This window comes from Vidua macroura, chromosome 6, assembly GCF_024509145.1.
Source record: "Vidua macroura isolate BioBank_ID:100142 chromosome 6, ASM2450914v1, whole genome shotgun sequence".
Lineage (NCBI taxonomy): Eukaryota > Metazoa > Chordata > Aves > Passeriformes > Viduidae > Vidua > Vidua macroura.
In genome coordinates, this window is record NC_071576.1 from 23,297,482 (window position 1) to 23,316,009 (window position 18,528).

At 48.9% G+C, this 18,528-nt stretch overlaps 1 protein-coding gene across 1 annotated transcript in view; it reads left to right on the forward strand.

The window, feature by feature from the left end:
* Nucleotides 1-18,528, forward strand: part of LTBP2 (latent transforming growth factor beta binding protein 2) — a 72,116-nt gene that overhangs the window by 30,230 nt on the left and 23,358 nt on the right. The window contains exons 4-9 of the mRNA XM_053981418.1: nt 2,525-2,706; nt 4,139-4,309; nt 5,882-6,082; nt 6,418-6,686; nt 8,226-8,328; nt 16,842-16,916. Of these exons, the coding sequence (XP_053837393.1) occupies nt 2,525-2,706; nt 4,139-4,309; nt 5,882-6,082; nt 6,418-6,686; nt 8,226-8,328; nt 16,842-16,916 (1,001 nt within the window). The remainder of the gene's footprint in view (nt 1-2,524; nt 2,707-4,138; nt 4,310-5,881; nt 6,083-6,417; nt 6,687-8,225; nt 8,329-16,841; nt 16,917-18,528) is intronic.

The window sequence follows — 18,528 nt, forward strand, 5'->3', positions numbered from 1 at the left end:
CTTTAATTATTCTGGCTAGCCTTGCTGATTATTGAAAAACAAGCATTGCTTGCCATCCTCATCTCAGTATAGATCTTGATTTTAACAAGACAAGAAATATTTTTGTCAGCACACTCTCCTCTCCTGAAGAGGTTGTATCGGGAGTTTGGGAATCCACTGCTGAGGTTTTTGCAGAAGGAAGACAGCTATACTGCTGCATGTAGGCATGCTTTCTAGTAAGGAATCATTTGGCTTCAGTTTGCAGATGTTGTTAGCTCTTTACACCTGGCATTTTGTTCCTGTGGAGAAACCTGTGCTCTCTAATCAGAGCACCTCTTCATCTTTATCCTAAATTGAAGAGATTGAATACTTTAGGTTTCTTACAGAAAGGCATTTTCACCAGTCCCCCAATTATTCTGTCGTATTTTTTCCTGTATTCTCTCCATATTTTTGACATCCCTTAGAAGATGTGACATACTTTACATCACAGCTAGGATGATATTATAGCATGTATACACCCTCCTGTGATGAGGACGTGTAGGGAGGCAAAAATACCTCCCTGTTCCTGCAGTGTTTCAATGTCCTAATGTCAGGGCATTGAACTGACAGTTCATATTTAATTGCTTGTCATTAGCCCTGAAATCTTTTCTGAATTGCTGTTTTCCAGGATCATCTCCAACTATCTGCAGCTGCTGCCTGCATTCCTTCTTCCTAGAAGTGTAATCCTGCATTTGGCTCTATTAAAATCCCATGTTGCTTGGATGTATTTACCCTCCACAGAGATCCAAACTGCTCTGTGTGATTGCTCTGTTCTCATCACGATACACCACATTGCAAATTTTTGTGTCAGCAGCACACATTATCAATGTCGATTGTATGTTTATTTAGAAATAAAAATATTTATTTCCAGATGAAATTCTTGAATTGTGCCAGGCCTCATACTGATCACCCTGGAACCCATCTAATTCCCTCCCCAGTGACAACTACTTCTTGTGTTCTGTTTCACAGCCAGTTTGTTATTAATTTTGCATGTGCCTGATTGACATCGTATTGCCTGTTTATTTTTTTTATTGAAATAGCATAGGCTCTCAGATCGTTGGTGTGCATGTGTCTAATTCTATCAAATTATGAAAATGGACTCCTTTGGTGAGAGTGGTTCTTCACACACCTCCTTGACTCGATGTCAGTTTGTATTCCTTTTGTTTAGTTCCCAGTTAATTGACCTGTGCGTCATCTTTTCCATTGTTCAGGGCTGATTTCGGGCTTGCTGGCTGACAGTTACCTTGTGTGTTGTTCTTGACCTGCTTGAATACCAACACAGCATGAGCGCCCTTTCCATCTCCACAGATCTTATTGTTATTCCAAGCTATCCAAGGAATGTCTGCAAGGCAGAGCTGCTGTCAGCCAGTTCTCATTGAATCACCCAGTCCTGTTTGGTTTAGAAATTTGCTTCCCTGTAGACACTGTAACACATCTCCTGTGCTGACTGTGACAGAGAAGATGATAAAAACCACAGAATGGGATAGACCCCTTTGGGTACTTCAGTAGGAAGTGCCACTCTTTGCCTCAGCCACTTAGTCAGAGATGGAGGTGTTGGACAGGGTATGCAGAAGAGCTGTCAGTACTGAAGTTCAGTTACAGAGGCATCGAAGGCTGGGACTCTCAAAGAAACCCAAGGAGCATGTGGGCAGCCAACTTATTTTGGCCATTGGCTGTACCAAGCCTTTTTCCTTTCAGGTAGTGCAGGTGAGAGTGAGATACTTTTGTTGAAAAGCAGAGTACCCTCTTGGAGGCTTAGTGCTGCAGTCAGGAAATGGGAGCAAGTGCAGTAGATCAAGATCTTTAACACAAAGAGCTCTGCCTTGTGGTCTACATGGCTTTATAAAAGAGTGTGTAAGAGATATGACCTTGAGAGCTGGATGGCTTCTCTATGCTTAGTCCCTCGAGAGTACCAAAAGCCATAAATGCAGTTAGTGCAGAAAGTTGTAACTGCTCTTACAGACTTGAGTTCTTGGTCATTCTCTCTTGTTTGTGACTCTCATGGGCCAAGTTTTGTGTATTTGCTGGCCTCTTCTCTGACTGTCTTACTATGTTTTTAGTGCTTGTTTGGGGCTGGGGAGGCAGGTCCTGAGAAAACTTCCACCGTAAGAACAAACGTATTTGGAGCTGCTTATGTTTGCTATGGTCAAGGAACAGACCTTGAGTGTGATGGGCAGAAGTTCTTCAAGGCAGCTGAAGTATCCCTGTGGAAGGACAGACTGATGTGATGGTACAGAGAGGGTGTCTTGGCGAATACTGTGTCCTGCCAGGCTCAGGACATGGGGCATGGTTCCTAGAGGGAAACAGTGTGCCATGGTGATGACTGAAAGTAGGGGAGGAGTGGGATCCTGCACAGGCAGATAAATCTCTGTGTCCAGGTGGCAGCTCAGGCAGCTTGGCAGCGAATGTTGCTGCAAGGTACATTGGTGGACAGGCACTGTGGGTTAGTCCACATTGTTGGACAGGCACTTGTGAGGCATATTGGTTCATTTTTTCTCTTCTACAGGATTCAGAGCAGAATTGGCTCTCCTGTCTCCCCTCAGCACACAGGGTCATCAAGGACTGTCCGGCGCTACCCAGCCAGCAATGGCCAGCTCACCTCTAATGCACTCCCCAACGGGAATGGACATGAGCAGAGCAGATCTGGCCCACATGCTGTTTCCCAGGAGCACGCCTTGTCTACAAAAGGTAAGGTCTATAGGGCAGTCCCTCTTTTGGGGCTTCTTGTTGGGGTCATGGGAAAGGGCAACACTTTGACTGGGAATCCCCAAGAAATCATGGACTCCCAGGACTGTGCTGCTCAGTGGAATGAAAAGAGAAGGTCAGCATGGGCATTTCTGGGCTTGGCAAAGAAAGGGGCCCTACTGAAGGAGGACACATCAGGGAAGCAAAATGTTGATGGCCTGAGACAGGAGCCAGGGGATATGACAACTGCATCTCAGAGATGTTGAACATCACCCCAGCACACTGCCCTGAAGAGGAATTGCCTCAGTCTATAGGAATGGTGTCTTCCAGCTTACTCCTCAGTTTGAGCAGCTCTCAAGGTCAGATTGTGCAACCAACATCTATTTCTTCCCTTTGGCTGCTGCCTTGATGGCTTCTGACATGAACAGGGATTAGGTCGGGCTGCTGGAACATGCAGATGCTGAGCTCAATGCTTTCCCAGCTAGGACAGATGCCAGTTGTCTTCTGCAGCTTGGTTCACTCCTGAAGCCATGATTCCCCAAGGAAGTGCCATGTGGCACCTCAGCCCCTATGAGTAGGGCCATGAACCTGGTTGAAGCTGTAATCAGAAAGTGGGGATTGAAACAGGGAGTGGGGTGAGCACAGCAAGGGCAGCAAATGACAGTTCCATTGGAGTGGGATGGAAGGCTCTGGTGTCAAGCCAGCTGGTTACACAACAGTTCTGTCTGTTGACCATTTTCCAGAAGTCCCAAAGAGCTCTGAGTGTGATTTCCTGTCATATGGGAGGATGGTGAGGGACCAGAAAAGGACCATAGATAGCTGCAGGAGGTCAGGGGACACTTGTAGGGTGACCATGGTTTTCTTAAGACCTGATGCTCTCTCTTCTGGATGACAGTGTGTTTATGTGGAAAGACTTACAGGTTTAAGAGCAGCCAGTCTTCTGACTACTGATGTGGCTGGAGAAAGAATATTGCTTAAAGTGGAAAAACTCCCTATATGATGGTTAGTTAGTGCATGTGTGTCTCTTCATACTGTTATGCCACTCCAAATAGGCAGCTTGCTGCTTGCCATTGTTCATGTGTTGACAAACTCTTACAGATGCTGGAGCAGAAAACAGGCTGGAGTAAGCAGGGGCAAGGAGAGACAGAATCACAGGATTGCAGAGTCAGCTAGGTTGGAAAATATCTTTAAGACCGAGTCAAATCAATGATATAACACCACCTTGTCAGCTAGGCCATGGCACTAAGTGCCACATCCAGTCTTTTCTTAAACACCTCCAGGGGTGGTGACTCCACCATCTGGGGGAGGGACATAAACCCCTCTTTGCACTGGGAATGCTTTGGAGCTTGAGCTGCGAATAACAGCTTGAGCTGCGAATAACAGCTCCCCTGGCCTGGAGATGCTGTTTCCACTTAGCACTCTTTTTCTTTCCTAGGGGCCAACCTGACAGAGAAGATTAGGAAGATAAAAATTGTCTTCACACCCACCATCTGCAAACAGACGTGCCAGAGTGGGCGCTGCTACAACAGCTGTGAGAAAGGAGACACCACCACTCTCTATAGCCAAGGGGGGCATGACCACGATCCCAAATCTGGCTTCCGCATCTGTGAGCACACCTATGTCCTCCACCTACTTTCTTGCCTGTCTCCTGCTTTTCCTGACTTGACAGACTAAGGACTTGGGTTGCTGTAGAGAGGGGAAGCAATGGCTACTCTCAGTGCCTTGGAAGATGTCTTCTAGGGTCTTTGGGGCTTACTCTCTCTCTAGGGGAGGAAGACAGACTTTGCCTCATTGCTCTCTTTCCTGGACAAGCAGATCCTGTTTCCATCTCACCCTGGGTAGAGGGGATTGTATGTATTTGAGTCAGGTTTGCAGCCAAGCCTCACCACCTCCTTCTTCTTAGAGCCAGCTCACTGCTTTAGTTGGCATCCAGTCTTGGGGCTGACTTTCATCACCTAATTTCCTCCTGTTCTCTCCTTTCACTCACATGGCAGCCAGGAGAGCTGGCTGCAGGTTGCAAACTGTTCTTATAAGCAGGGCTTACTGAAACCACTGCTCACCTTTCAGAGCCATTGGGATTGCTCACAAGTCACTGGGATATCCAGATGTGGGTTGGTCACATTGTCTTGGAGCGAGCTGGTGGAAGAAACAGGCTGGACTTGTTGGGACTTATCTTCTGAGTGCCTCTGTATCCCTCAAATTCTTCTAACACTGAGAGAATTAAAAGTCTTGCTGTTGTGGACACTGATAGAAGATTGTGTTCACAGAAATTTCTGCCTAGGTCCCAGTTCAAAAATGTGTCTCCTCTCCTTAAACTGGGTGCTGGGCTTGAGCAAATGAGCTTGAAACAGGATGGGTGTTCATCCCCTGGGATGAACCTGACAAGCCATCCAGGAATGTGGAGCAGCAGTGTCTCATCTCATACTGAAATGAGTCAGGATAATCTGTCAAGGAATCCCATGTGTTGCTTGAGTTTAGTTCACATTGAACCCATGTTCTGGGTTGTTCCAAGCATGATGAGGTCAGAAAGGACACGACTTTGGTTTCATCTGTGGATGCTTTTTCTGAGCTTGTGCACATGAATTGCTCCTCATTCTTTTGTCCCACTCCACACTTCTCCTACATGAACTGCTGGCAGGGCCAGGGCTGGATGTGAGACAGGCTCTGAGGATGTGGCTCTCTGCCTGTTCTGTCTGCCTCTCCCATCCTGCTGAGTTCCCTTCTAGGCTAGGAGTAAAAACCCTGCCAAGTGGGGAGGGGGCGATTCAGAAGTGAAGAAATTGGGCAGACTTGGCTACATATAGCTGCCATGGCTCCTGACCCATTCCAAAAGATCCAAAAGATCCTGCTTTTGGTGTTGTCAGCAACACACCTTGGCAACCCCTCAGGACATGGGTGGCCCAGCCTGGCTGTGGCCCCAGAGCCCAAGGGAGGGTTCATCTTCTTCAAGCCATGACTCCAGTTGTGAGCAGAGCCTGGGGAAGATGGTGTTGCCCAGCAGGGACCTGAGCCTGCCTCCAGGCTGCAAGTGCTGATCCCAGGCCGGTGCTAGACCTAGTCCTTGGGACATCACGGGCTTAGTGCTGTCCAGGTGCAGCTGTCTGGCGTCCTCCAGCTGCCCTTGGCTAGAGCCAGTGTCTCAGTTTCCCCTCTAAGCAGACCTCTCTCTGCCTTGCAGATTTCTGTCAGATCCCCTGCCTGAATGGAGGGCGCTGCGTGGGCCGGGATGAATGCTGGTGCCCCTCCAACTCCACAGGGAAGTTTTGCCACCTGCCAGCTCCCTCTTTGGAAAAGAAGCAAGGAGGAAGAGGCCCAAAGACCCCAGCTGGCAGCTCCATGAGGCACTCCACATATACCCTGCCCTTGTCCAACCAGCTTGGTGAGCATGGCCGATGGCTCCAGACTCCACATTTTACTCCTACTTGGGTGCTCCTCAGATCTTTTCTAACAGGCCTGAGGAAGCCACTACCTCCTTATGTTTGCTGTTTCAGGCCATTGTTAGACAGGAGGTTTCCCTAGTTTCTTGTGGTGATTTTGGTAGGTTTGTCCTCTTTTTAGGCCAGAGAAATATTTTCTCTTAGATGCAGTCTTCCTCTAGATTTCCTGGTGGGCTCAGTCTACCTCTCCTCCCATTTGACTTTGTTCATGATGATACTCTTTGGGTGCCAAACTGTTGCCAGATTGTCACAAGTGTGGTGTAAACTCATCTTCCAGCTTCCCTAAACCCTTCTCTGGTGAACGTCCACATCAACCACCCTCCAGAAGCCATCGTGCAAATTCACCAGGTGGCCAGGGTGCGGGCTGATGCAGAGGCGTCGGAGGAAAACAGTGTGGAGGCAGCCCTGGTGCCTCAGCTGGCTGCTGTGCCCTGGTACACCTATTCCCATGGGAATGGGAACAGCATTGCCACTGAGAGCAGGCAGCAACAGCAGAGAGCCCCAGGGCTGCTGGGGAGGTGCTTTCGGGAGGCTCTCCATGGGCAGGTAAGAGGTCATCTGCAAGCGTTGGTGTATTTCTTGTTCTGGGGTAGGGGAGCGTTGGCTTTTGGGGTATAGGGGGTGGCTTTATTCTGTGAAGCTGTTCAGCATCAGCATGGGCATCATGCAGGTGCCATGGGCACAGGCAGCAATGTGTTAGTACTTGGGAAGAAGAAATTTCCTTGTTTTAATCCAACAGAGAGACCTCACTGCCTTGCCCTGACCAGGCTGTGCCCTGGGGCAGCACAGCCCAGACTTGATGGCTTTCACACACAGTCTGGTTTTAAAAGGGTGCCCTATTTATAGCAACATTTACAGCCACGCTCTGCGATTATTGTAGGAAACGTATAAAACATAGGAAAATTCCTTTGCCTCTCAGACGATAAATGGAAGTCTGATTTCCATGGAACCATGCCTTCCTGGAGAGCTCGACTGGGGCTTGGGAAGCAAATGCACGTGAGGGACTTTCTCACCCCTGTCCCACAGTCATCGTAATTTCTTATTTTGTCTTTCCCCATATGTTTCTCTTGCGTCACTGGAAAAGCATTGGAGGTTTTTGGCACCCACAGGAACACCTGTGAGCTCCCTCAGAGCAGTTCATGCTCAGAGAGACCCCCAGCCTGGCAAGCTAGGACTCAGTCCCCTCCCCACTGCTCCCCAGCCTTTTTGGGGGGGCTGCTCCCAGTTCCCATCCCATCCTTTAGTCACTCCCATCCAAGTAGTTTCTAGCAGGAAATATGCTTAGCCATTCTCTAGTGCAAAAATAGAGGAGATCAGAACCTGGGGCTGGAAAAGCCCTGCATCTCTGTGGGGAGATGGCAGTGCTGCGACCTTAGAGGCAGAGGATGATTATGAACGGAGATGCTTATGGATGCCTGGAGAGGCTGTAAGAGATGCTCTAGGGGCGGCAGGGGTTACCCTTGCTATGCTCACAGCTCACCCGGCTGGGCTGATGCCGTGCCTGGGAGAGGGTGAGGAGTTCGGCGGGGAGTGCCTGCCTCTCCCGCTCCGCCACAGCCGAGCCGATCGGTATGCGAGTGCTGGGCAGGCGGCCACGCGTGCCTGGACGGGCGCCAGCTCCAGCCTGTGGCCCAGCGGCTCCGCTCTAACGGGGAAGCCTCTAATCCAGAGGGCCTTGCCGAGAGTGGGGGGAAAGAGAGACTCATTCAGCAGAAGAAAGTGCCTGAAAACAAGCTCCCTGCCGGGCTGGAGTGGTGCACCCATTTCACAGGCTAATCAGTCAGGCAAGGGGCTGATTCTGGGGCTTTGCCAGGTGATATCATCTCTGGTTCATCTCTGCTCTGTTTGATGGCCCCTTCCCCTCTGAAGGGTGCAATCAAGGGAAGTTCTGCCTGCACAACTTTTTACTATCTTTATCCACATCCCTGGTCCTGCTTTGTCCCAGTGCAGAGCTGTGCCAAGAGGGCTGTGCCAGCCTCTGACCCCAGACGGTTGTTCCCTGTGCTGGCTCTGCTGCTGTCCTACCAACTGGGCACATGTTTCTTCTGCATCCCACAGAAGCCTGATCTGCTCCTCTCTCCACAGTGCACCAACCCCCTGCCAGGGCTAACCAAGCTGGAGGATTGCTGCGGCAGTGTGGGGCTCTTTTGGGGCATGGACCAGTGCCTGGCCTGTCCCCCCCGGCCAGGTGAGTACTGCTGCTGGCCAGGAGCTGGGACACCGTGAGGGACAGCCTGCACCCTCGCTGAGCAAAGAAAACCGGCTGCCTCGTGTAGCTGAGGGAGGGAGCAGAGCTCGGGGTCTTGATACATGGCTCTCCTTGGCCCAAGATCCTCGGGGATGGGCAGCATGTCCCACGTGAGTGCAGGGTCATGCCCCAGCCCACCAGGGAATGGTGCTCTGGGTTGGGTGCTGGGCCCAGGCTTATGTGGCCAACGGTTCCCACCATGCTAGCCCCATTCAGAGGGAGAAACAGGACAAAAGCAGCCGTGGTTTTAGGAGGTGCAGTTCTAGGTTGGAGAAGGAGGCTGCAGACTTGGCCCTATAGAGTTACGGGCTTGCTCTGGGCCCAACACGGGTTTGGCAGGGGCTCTGGAAATAACACTACATCAAACAATTGGCAGGAGCACACCCGGGGTCCGTTCCAGGGGCATGGGCGTCCAGCTCTGTTTCTGCTGCACTTGGGAGCTGGACAGACTGATCTAGCAGGAGATGGGGATTCCTCATCTGCTCTGCTCAGGGTGCCTCATGACAAGCATGGCCCCTTGCACCACAGTCACATCCTGTGTTGCAGTGGAGAAGCCATACAGGAGGACTCCTGGCTGGAGAGGAGGCAGTCTTGTGGGCACAATGGCTCCAGCATCCAGTGCTGGCTGGGTGTGGTGCAGGGCAAGGTGCACTCCCCTAGTGGAATGTGCGCAGGGAGTTGCTCACCTCTTCCCTGCCTGTCTGCCTGCCTGCTCAGTCACATCCCTTTCACAGATCAAAGAACTAAAGAAAACAGACCCCATGGTTCAGGAGACTTTGGACTCCTGAAATACAGTGTAGGTATCCAAGGCAGCAGGTTTTGCAAGCAAGTGTGGTGTTGGTGACTTCTAGCTCTGCTCGGAGTTTTTCCTGCTCGCTTACACACACATTCCCAAGAGCTGAATTTGCGTCTCATTATCCTCCCTCAGTTCAATTCCTACTCAGCCAGGGGTAGCGCTGACTGGAGCCAAATTCCTTGCAATCACAGACGAGGTTGTCAGCATCCTGGAACCCAGTCCAGATCTTGGGAGCTCTGATTGCTGTCATCTTCCCAAGCTGCATGGATGTGCTGTGGCCTTGGCCATGCTACTTCTTGCCTGCCCTTACCCATGTGCCAGCCCCAAAAAAGTCTTAAGCATTTGTGGTGTGGGGGTGACCCTGGGGTCTGCAGGTTCAGTACAGACAAGGAAATGCCCCACATAGGCCTCAGCCCCTCTTCTTTGTCCCTGACCTTCACAATCCCAGTCATGGGTTTCTCTTCCCCATCCCACAGCAGTCTCCCTGTTTCTCAACCGTCTTTCTGTGGCCCCTCCATTAAAAAGCAAGGGAGCTGCTTAATACTTCAGTTGGGCTGCAGACTGCTGCAAAAACTCTGCACTTCCTTTCTCCTTCTCCATACCAGGATGCAAGGTGATTGCAGAGAATGCAGCCAGAGCTGCAGCAGTGATTTGCTCCGCTGCATTTAGAGCTTCAAAATGTGTCTAATTTCAGGCTTCTAAGATGTGAAAACAGACACAAAATACCCCCATGTGCTCCTCGCAGTCAGCCAACCAGTAGAGCAAATGCACTTAAGACATGACTCCTAGCTGCCAGCAGGCTCCACAGCTCACAGCTCAACACATGCTCTGTGTCCCAGGAGCAGTTGCAACTCAAGGCAAGTTGTCACTGTTGGTCTTTACTGAGTGGACAGATGCTTGTCTGGCTTTGTTTTCAGACTAATTCCAGGGATATATGAAAAATGTATCCATGTGTGTCTTTTGTATTCCTGTGCCACAAGAAATTCTTTCTGGCTTTGGGTGATAAAGTTCCTCCTTGGAGACTTAATGGCTCTTGTGATTTTGGCAGGAATTCAGGCTAGCTGAAGGAGCCATTTTCATCCTGTTCAATGGTATAAAAGTATCTTCCTGCTTTGTAGGAAGCTCCTGGTAAGGAGCTGCAAGGCAGACACATGATGGAGACAGCCTAAGAGAGCTCAGGTGTTTTGGAATGAGAAGCCCAGGTAGATGGCATTCCTTTCTCTGGCATGTTGTCTTCATACACAAGACAGCTGACCCCAGAGTGGAGTCAGTGAAACAGATCTTTCTCAGTGACCTTACTTCTTTAACAGAGCCGCCAAGCACTGTGACCTGTCACTGCCTTGTACCTTGTCTGCCAGGTTTTCCAGTTCCATGCCAGTGTGAAGGCATTGTTCCATGTACTTCCTGCCTGTAGACCACATCCCACACTCACATTCCTTCTGCCTTCTGGTCTTGCTGGCCTGTATTGTGCTCACTCAAAGTCACTGGGCTGTAGTTCAGTGATCTGGTGTCTCGTGCACAGAGATAACATGTCCAGTGTATGTTTCCAGCTTTCTTCTTAGCATTGTGATCTTCAGAGACAACTCCTTACTCTCATGTGTTCCAGGGAAGCATGCACCAGAGCAGACTTGACAGCATTGGGAATTTCATTCCAGCAACTAGAGACAGAAATGGCAGAAGCTAGTTCAGTGTAAACACTTACAAACGTACAGAAGTGCAGCCAGGCAAGAGCTAGACAAATGGGGAACTTGTTTGGATTGACTGTCTGCCCGAGACACTGATTGTTAGTAGAGTCTGGATACGTCCGGATGTCTCCATCGTCTGCAGCTTTCATGTTTGGTACGTATTTGTGTGCAGAAAGACATCAGAGAAGATGAATAGGAGGCAGGCATCTGTCTGAGCAAACTTACCATGACCAAGCCTCACTATTTTTTATGTTTTGCTCAGCATCAGAAAAGCCAAGGCACTCAAATGCTTTGTCTGCATCCTAATGAGACCATGTTAAAAGCTGTGTTCAAAATTAAGGGTTGACCTAGACAGGACTCTCTGTAGTGAGTGTTACTATAGTCTTAGATATTTCCTTAGGCCATGCTCAGGCTGTATGGTTTGCTGCTGGGGGGCTGTATATTGTTAAGTGTCTTCAGAGAAGTGGGCGCAGAGGTGGGTGTTCCAGCAGGCTATAGTAGAAGTTCCTGGGAACTGCTGTTGCTCATGCAAGTGAGAACGAAAGATAGGAGCCCCATGACATGCCAGAGACAGCCCTGGGAGAAGGGGGAGAGTCAAGAGCTGTTGGAGCAAAGGCTGGTTGTTGCCTGATCCATGAAAGAAAGAGATGAGCCAGAGACAGGGCCCTGGAGGGTGGCAGGACACCTGCATGCTGCTATGCAGCTGCAGTCCTTCAGCTCTGGCCAGAATTTGGTGGATGAAATATGTTGTGTTGCAAGACAGGATAAATCAGGTGGAGACATTCAGTGACTCCCCTGTGTCTTTAGTACTTAGAGAAAGCAATGGAGCATACATTGAAAGGCTAGAACAGAAGGGTAGGGGCAAACAGGAGCTGGAAAGTAAAACCTGGAGAAGACTGATAGTAGGAAAAGGGAATTAGAGGCTGATGAAACAGCTGAAGTAGAAACACTAGGATGTGACTGAAAGGGAGCTCAGGAAACAGCACGGTAGCTGAGTGGTGCTGGTGAGGAACCTGCACTGAAGAAATGTCCTGTCCTCTGGCAAGCTCAGGATGTGGGGCTAGCAGCAGTTACACTGCTGGGCAGAGCTACTCCTGCTTACCTGCCAGACCATGTGTTATTTTGGGGGATACAGTGGTCTATGGAAAGAATGTGTTGGAACAATATTAAGAGATAGTCTGTAGAAATTAAACCCAGTGAGACTGGAGCTACAGGTTGACACATACCCCGTGGCAGGTGTGGATTTGGATACTGGTTTTCCTAAAGCCTTGGCCCTTCTCAGGCACATGGGGATAAAGGAAACCAGTAGCAGAGAGTTCTGTCCAGAGGGGATCACAGCCCTGCTCTTCTACCTCCTCCCTGTCCATGAGACCACACACCTCTGGAACCAGCAGCATCCCAGGAGAACATCCATATCACTGGACACCACCTGCAGTACTGCCAGAAGCTACAAGTCTCACCCTTCTGTGCAAATGACAGACTTTCTGGGTGCAGGAGTAAACCTGCATTTTCTAGGTCCTGATTTTTCAGTGCCCCCTGTCCCTTATTTCCAGCTACAGTCAGCCTGGGCATTGGCTGAGCTGTGCACCCACTCATTGTGCTCACTGCAGATCTTCCTGGGCTGCTTTCTCTCCTCCTATGGGTTTTAACTGCATTAAGAAGCAAGTCTTTGAAGGCTATTGTTTTGTTTTTATTCCTACTCCATGTGTTTTTTCAAGTTTTTTGTCCTAGAGAAAAGTCTGAATTTCACTGGAAAGTTGGATCTTGTAATGTCTGGCTTGGCATCCGCAGCACTCCCCTAACAGACCTCCCACTGTGAGAGGGGTGGCAGCTCACCCATGGAGCCGTCGTTGACAGAAACGCCAAGTGGCTCTGCAAGCCTCACACTCCCCTGCGCTGTGCCTGCAGGCATTGAAACAGCCACAGGAAGCCCCTTGAAAATCAACCCCCTGGTCTGCTCCTGGGAACAGATGGGGTAGGATACAGGAAAAAAATCCCTGGGAAGGAGGCTATAGAGGCCACTGTTACCATGTGCCACAGGGAGTCTGTGCAGAACAGTAAAGAAAGGCTGGAGGTGGGGGAAGAAGCTGAAACCTCTGCAAGGTTGTGCCAGGACCACAGAAAGCAATGCTTAACCTGGGAAAGCACAGCATTTTCAGGACTGCTTTGTTCTGCATAGTGCTTGTTTTGCTCATCATTCACGTACAGCGTTGTCACAGCAGCACGCAGCAGCACAACGTTACAAAACTAGGGGTTTTTAGGTACAAGGTATCTTGTTGGAGTTGGAAGCCACCTTGGGAGCAGAATGAGGATCTCTCTGTTGAAACACCAAATGACAAAAAGGAATTATCAGAGTCCTTTTCCTTCGAGCATCTTTTGCACCTTCAAGATCTTTACTGATCATGAGTAGAGCCAGAGGACTTCGTTTTCTATCGCACATGTAGTACTGGTGCATGCCCTCCCCACCACTACTATCCTAACCCTTGTTGGGGCATTGGAAAAAGTCTTGCTGGAGCCCCCTTACAACAGACCATCCAGAGGAGAGCAGCCATGATAGACCTGGACAGAAGGATTTGTCTCTTTCCCTCGTGTCCATTCTGCCTTAGAACTCAGCTGATCCCCACAGCCACAACCTACTTCTTGCTGTGGCATCTCTAATACATCTCTGAAGGCTGCTGTGGGGCCCAAACTGCTCTGCTTTTCTGCCAGTGAGCTCAGCAGCTCGTGCCCTCTGTGCAGTGGAGGCTGATCTTCTCTACTTTACACTAAACCAGGCTAAGGCTGGACTGAGTCCACCACCCTCGTTTCTCCAGATGTCATAAGACCATTTACTCCAGCTCCTTTCACCTCCCAGGACTAGCAGAGGCACCACAGCGACCCTCAAGGTTTCTCAATGAGTTGGTATCTTTAGTATGGTAGATGGAAAGAGTCAAAATAAATGGGCTAGCTTTCAGGAAATGGGCATTTTCTCACTTCTCATCTGGCCACAGGCTTGCTTCTTCCCCTTTTAACAGAGTCATATTGTATGGACTAATGTAATGTAATATTTCATCCAATAAACATTGTCTCACTTCATACCCTTGTGCCTACCACCACTAGGAGAAGTTTTCCATTTCACTACTACCCTGAGCTTCTCCAGACAGTGTTTGGGGAGCCAGGGCTATTGGGTAAAATCTCTTCTCCTAAGAAGCGATGAAAAATTAGCCTAATTGCTTAAAGATTATCCTGCTAGGTGACAAAATCCCTCTGCCCAATTTCCATATATTCATTTCCTTTCATATTATGATCTACTTGAGTATTTTTCTAGCTGGGGACAAAGATGCTGGTGGGAATACTGGGCTGTGGCTGCTTCACACTCACCTCCTTTCTGAGTCTGTGAGCTTATTGCATGCATGCTCCTTTGTATGAGCCCAGCCCTGACAGGGATGCCTGGTGCCTGCAGAGCTTGCAGAGAGCTAGAGGAAGCAATGAGGAGAGCCAAGAGGGACTCCTAATGTGCAGCTACCTGGTGACCACATTGGTTTGGCACAGTGTCCTTAGGGCTGAAATGCCCAGGAGGCAAGGTTCTGAAAGCACACTCTTGAATCAGGAACCAGGGCTCCCTGCCCTCAACAAGCCTGAAATCTGTCTGCCTGACAGATGCAACTCAGCTGCTCTACTCCTAGCCTCAGGCTCTGGGAGAACCCTTCTTGGAGAGAGTGTAGACAGACACAGGAGACTGGGGCCTCCTCAGCTCTGGATGTGACAGATTTCTGCCCTCTTTGATCACTGGATTAGCTTTTTCCTTTTGGTGGGTTCCAGAGGAATAGCCTCCTACCAGCTGCATGAGAGAAGGTTGGATGCTAATCCCCTTTGCAGGAAACCTAGGTGTCCTAGGCTGTTTTTTTCAGGAGGTTTTGGCCATCTCTGTTGTCATTCAGCAACATCTGAGCTTGTGGAAGGAAATACTCCTCTATTCAAGAAACCAAGCACAAAGCTGAGAGTTAATAGCTTAAAGCCTCCTGCAGCCACACACTGTCTTCCCTTGTGGACAGATCCTGACAGCCTCCATCCAATACTTCAAAACTCTCTTGGTTCCCCTCTTGGTACAGAGAGATCTGCTCACATTACAATTATTCTTTCCAGGGAACATGGGTTTCTTTGCAGAGTTAAGATGATTATCTGTAGCCTCACAAGCGATTTGCTGAAGTAGAGAGGTTTCTCCAAACTGGAGTTTGGTAAGTGCTAATGTGGCACAGACACAGAGGTGCAACTCATATGCCCACCACTGGCATTTTCTGCCTTGCCCTCTCCCCAGCATCATCTGTTGGAGGGATGCTGCAGAATCTGTTTCTCTGCAAACTTTTCAGAGGGGGAGCATGGCTCTGACATGTCATCACTGTTTGATCTCCAGCATGCTTGGCTTCTGCTCAGAGAGTTTGCACATAACAATGGTGCTTCATTTGAATGTCTGTTATCACATTAGGCTGAGGTTGACAGATGCTTCCAAGCACAGCTAATGCCTGTCAGCAGCTGGCAGCCCCGAGCCCACAAGCTATGGTGTGAGAGGACTTGAAATCCCACTGGCATACTGAACCTGGAACCCATAAGCCAGACGGTTTTTTACCTTCCCAGAAGGTTGGAAAGGTACCCAGGGATTCCCAGCATCACCAGGAGCTCTCTCATCCCTAACATCCAGATATTTGTTAGCACCTGCTGCCTACAATTCATGACTAAACTGTAGAAGATAGATTTTTTTGTCTTTGTCATTCACTCAGCTGCTGAGGATCAATGCAGACATGGAAAACCTTGTAGCTTCATTTAATATACCTGAGAAAACCAACTTTGCTGTTCTCCTTCCTGGTACAAGCTGGTAATGATGTGTTCTCCTGTCTTTTATTTCCTAAGCACCTTTATCTTAGGAGGCCGATCTCTAACTTTTGCCTTAGAAGAACTGTCCTAGAATGGCTTTAAATTGCTCTATAGAGTTCAAGTGTTCAGGACAAAGAGTTATGGGCATGCCTGCTCTCTGGCCCCAGAATGTGTTTGCAGGCTCTTTGTGGTCTTGAACTTTGCAGGGTCTTGCCAAGCATATCCTGCTGTAAGGATGGTCTCAATTTGTCCCTGGTTCTTGAAGTTGCAATGTGTAAGGAATCTGCCAGACCCTTGATATGACTATGCCATGGAGGGCTTTCTACGTATGATACCAAGGAGTGAGCTTCTGATGCTAGGCAGGAGAAATCAAGAGTGGTTGGATATGCCTGGGCAGTCACTTAGCTGTTGCATGCACTCCTTGTTCCCAAGGAAAAGATCCAGAAAATTTAAAAGAAACCCCACCCTGGGAAAATCCCAACCTTAGGCAAAGTACCCTTCTTTCTACCCCACCCCATTCTTACTCACTTCCCAACCCATCCACTCAGATTCCCTTTTCCTTGCTCCAAAATTCAGTGCCTAAATGTGACTTCCTAGGAATTTATGGGCCACATTTTACTTGCCTTTAAAAAATTTGGAGAAGTTTAATTGTGCGTGTTACAGAACATTTTGAAACCCACAAAACTATTTAAAGCAGAGATCTGAATTTTTCTTTGATGAGAAGGATTGGGGCAGGAAATCACATGCAGTATAAAAAGAAATGTAATAAACAGGGCCTGAGTTGTTATTTCAGCAGCATGTCAAGGACCTCAGCCATTCCTTTCACTCTGATCTCCCTTGTCATGTGCCACCTGGCTATCCAAACTGACCTAGAAGGAGACAAAGTGACACAGAGGTAGATATGAGACACAGGCAGCACCTCTGGGTCACCAGTTTGGCACTTGCCAAGAAGCAGAAGACACTGCATGAATAATGTGGCTGCTCTTACATTTCCCTCTGCCCTGGGACTCATCAGAGGCAGGCCGAGGGACCCTTTCCCTTCTGGAAGGAAGGCAGAGAAGGGAGGACACTGGTGGCTGGCTATACTGCCAGTGTCCCACACTGTTTGCTTTTTTCCCCAGCACACCCTGTGATTGAGAATGGACAGGTTGAGTGTCCCCAGGGATACAAAAGGCTGAACCGGAGCCACTGCCAAGGTAAGGATGCTGCTTTCATCTGTCTCTCTCCTTCTCATATCCACTGTTAGAGTTGAAATTATCTACACAAAATACATTTATCTAAATCCCTGGTATAGGTCTGCAAAGAATGTGATTTATAAAAATCTCCATGTTCTCATCAAGAATGAAAGAAAACCAGGTAACACAGGACTACATGACTCTGCTGACAAGCACAGTGAGCACATAGTTGGGCCAGTACAAGAAAACTCCCCTGTTAAGTCCTACTGACCCAGTAAGGACCTCTGTTTATGCTAAGTGTGAGTGTAGAAACACTTCTTCCATGGTCTGAAGTAACAGAAATTCTGTTTCCTAAAAATATTTGTGAAGGTTATCAGATTGATTATTTATTCATTTACAAGCAGAAGAGTGCCAGTTTGAACATTGACGAGTGGGAGAGTGCCATAAAAGTGATGCCTGCTGTTCTGACTGTGTCACTTGTTCATGCTGCTGGCTCCCCTGCCTGCCCCATGCTGCCAGGATTGATCCATTTCTCACTTCTGTGGTCCCTCAGTTCCATATGAGGAAGGCATCGATCTCTCCCCTTTTCTCTCTGATTCATGTTTATTTAGCATTTCTTGGACCTACACTGCTTGTGTTTTTCTGTCCTCTGACTAAAGAGGAATTTTATTGTTCCCTTCTTGTGATCCCCGATAAGCTGAGAGGTGTCATCTCACAGATGCAGCATGGAGCATCTGCTGAGATGCCGATGCCAGGGCTGGCAGTCCAATGACTAATCTCTTTTAGCTGGGACTTTCCACCATGCTTACTTAATTAATGATTCAACCTCCCCACATTGTCCTGAGGGAGAACTTTTAACAACACAACAACTATTCAGCTTGGTGCTCAGATCTCATCCCTTATGTGGCCACAGACAGCACTGTCATTATGAGGAACTACCCAGAGACATCAAATACAAGTTGGAGGAACAAAGCAGCTGGAGGGACTCATGACAGAAAGCAGAGATCTGCAGTGCCTGCTCTGGATTTCTGTCCCTTGTGGATCAGGGAGGAGCAGAGGGAGATGACAGTGTGGATTTGGCTAGAAAGATGTTTTTGCACAGGAAAAAGCATGAACCAGAGATTTGTGCCTCTGGATGCTCCTCTGTAAGCTGGACTGGAGAAGTTCTGTTCTTCAGACACTACTGCTTCAAGGTGCTATTCCCATCTACTGTTGCAGCAGAATGTGTGTCAGGAAGCCTTAGCACCTCACATTAGGCTCCAGAGTGAGCAATTTGGTGGACAGATGTAGGAGAGGCTACATGGGGTCTTCTTTTGCCAGCCCAGGTAGGAGGGGAGACTACCTGGCTTTGTGGGCTATTGTTAAAGAACTGTGACTGGAGGAGGACCCTGGCAGAAGCCTACTTTCCTCTGTTCAGTATGGACAGAAAGGGTTTTCTCTAGTGCCTTCCAACAGAGGAAGAAATGTTTCACCTTTGCAGTATCTCATTTCCTTTCCTTGCTGCATCCTAATGAGCAGAACAAGGCTACAAGGAGTCTGAGCTGAGTGCCTGTCAGACCCAGCCAGGGATCCTCCCAGTGCTGCTGGGATTAGCAGGAAGAGATAATTTGGTTGCTAGACATGAGGAAAAGAG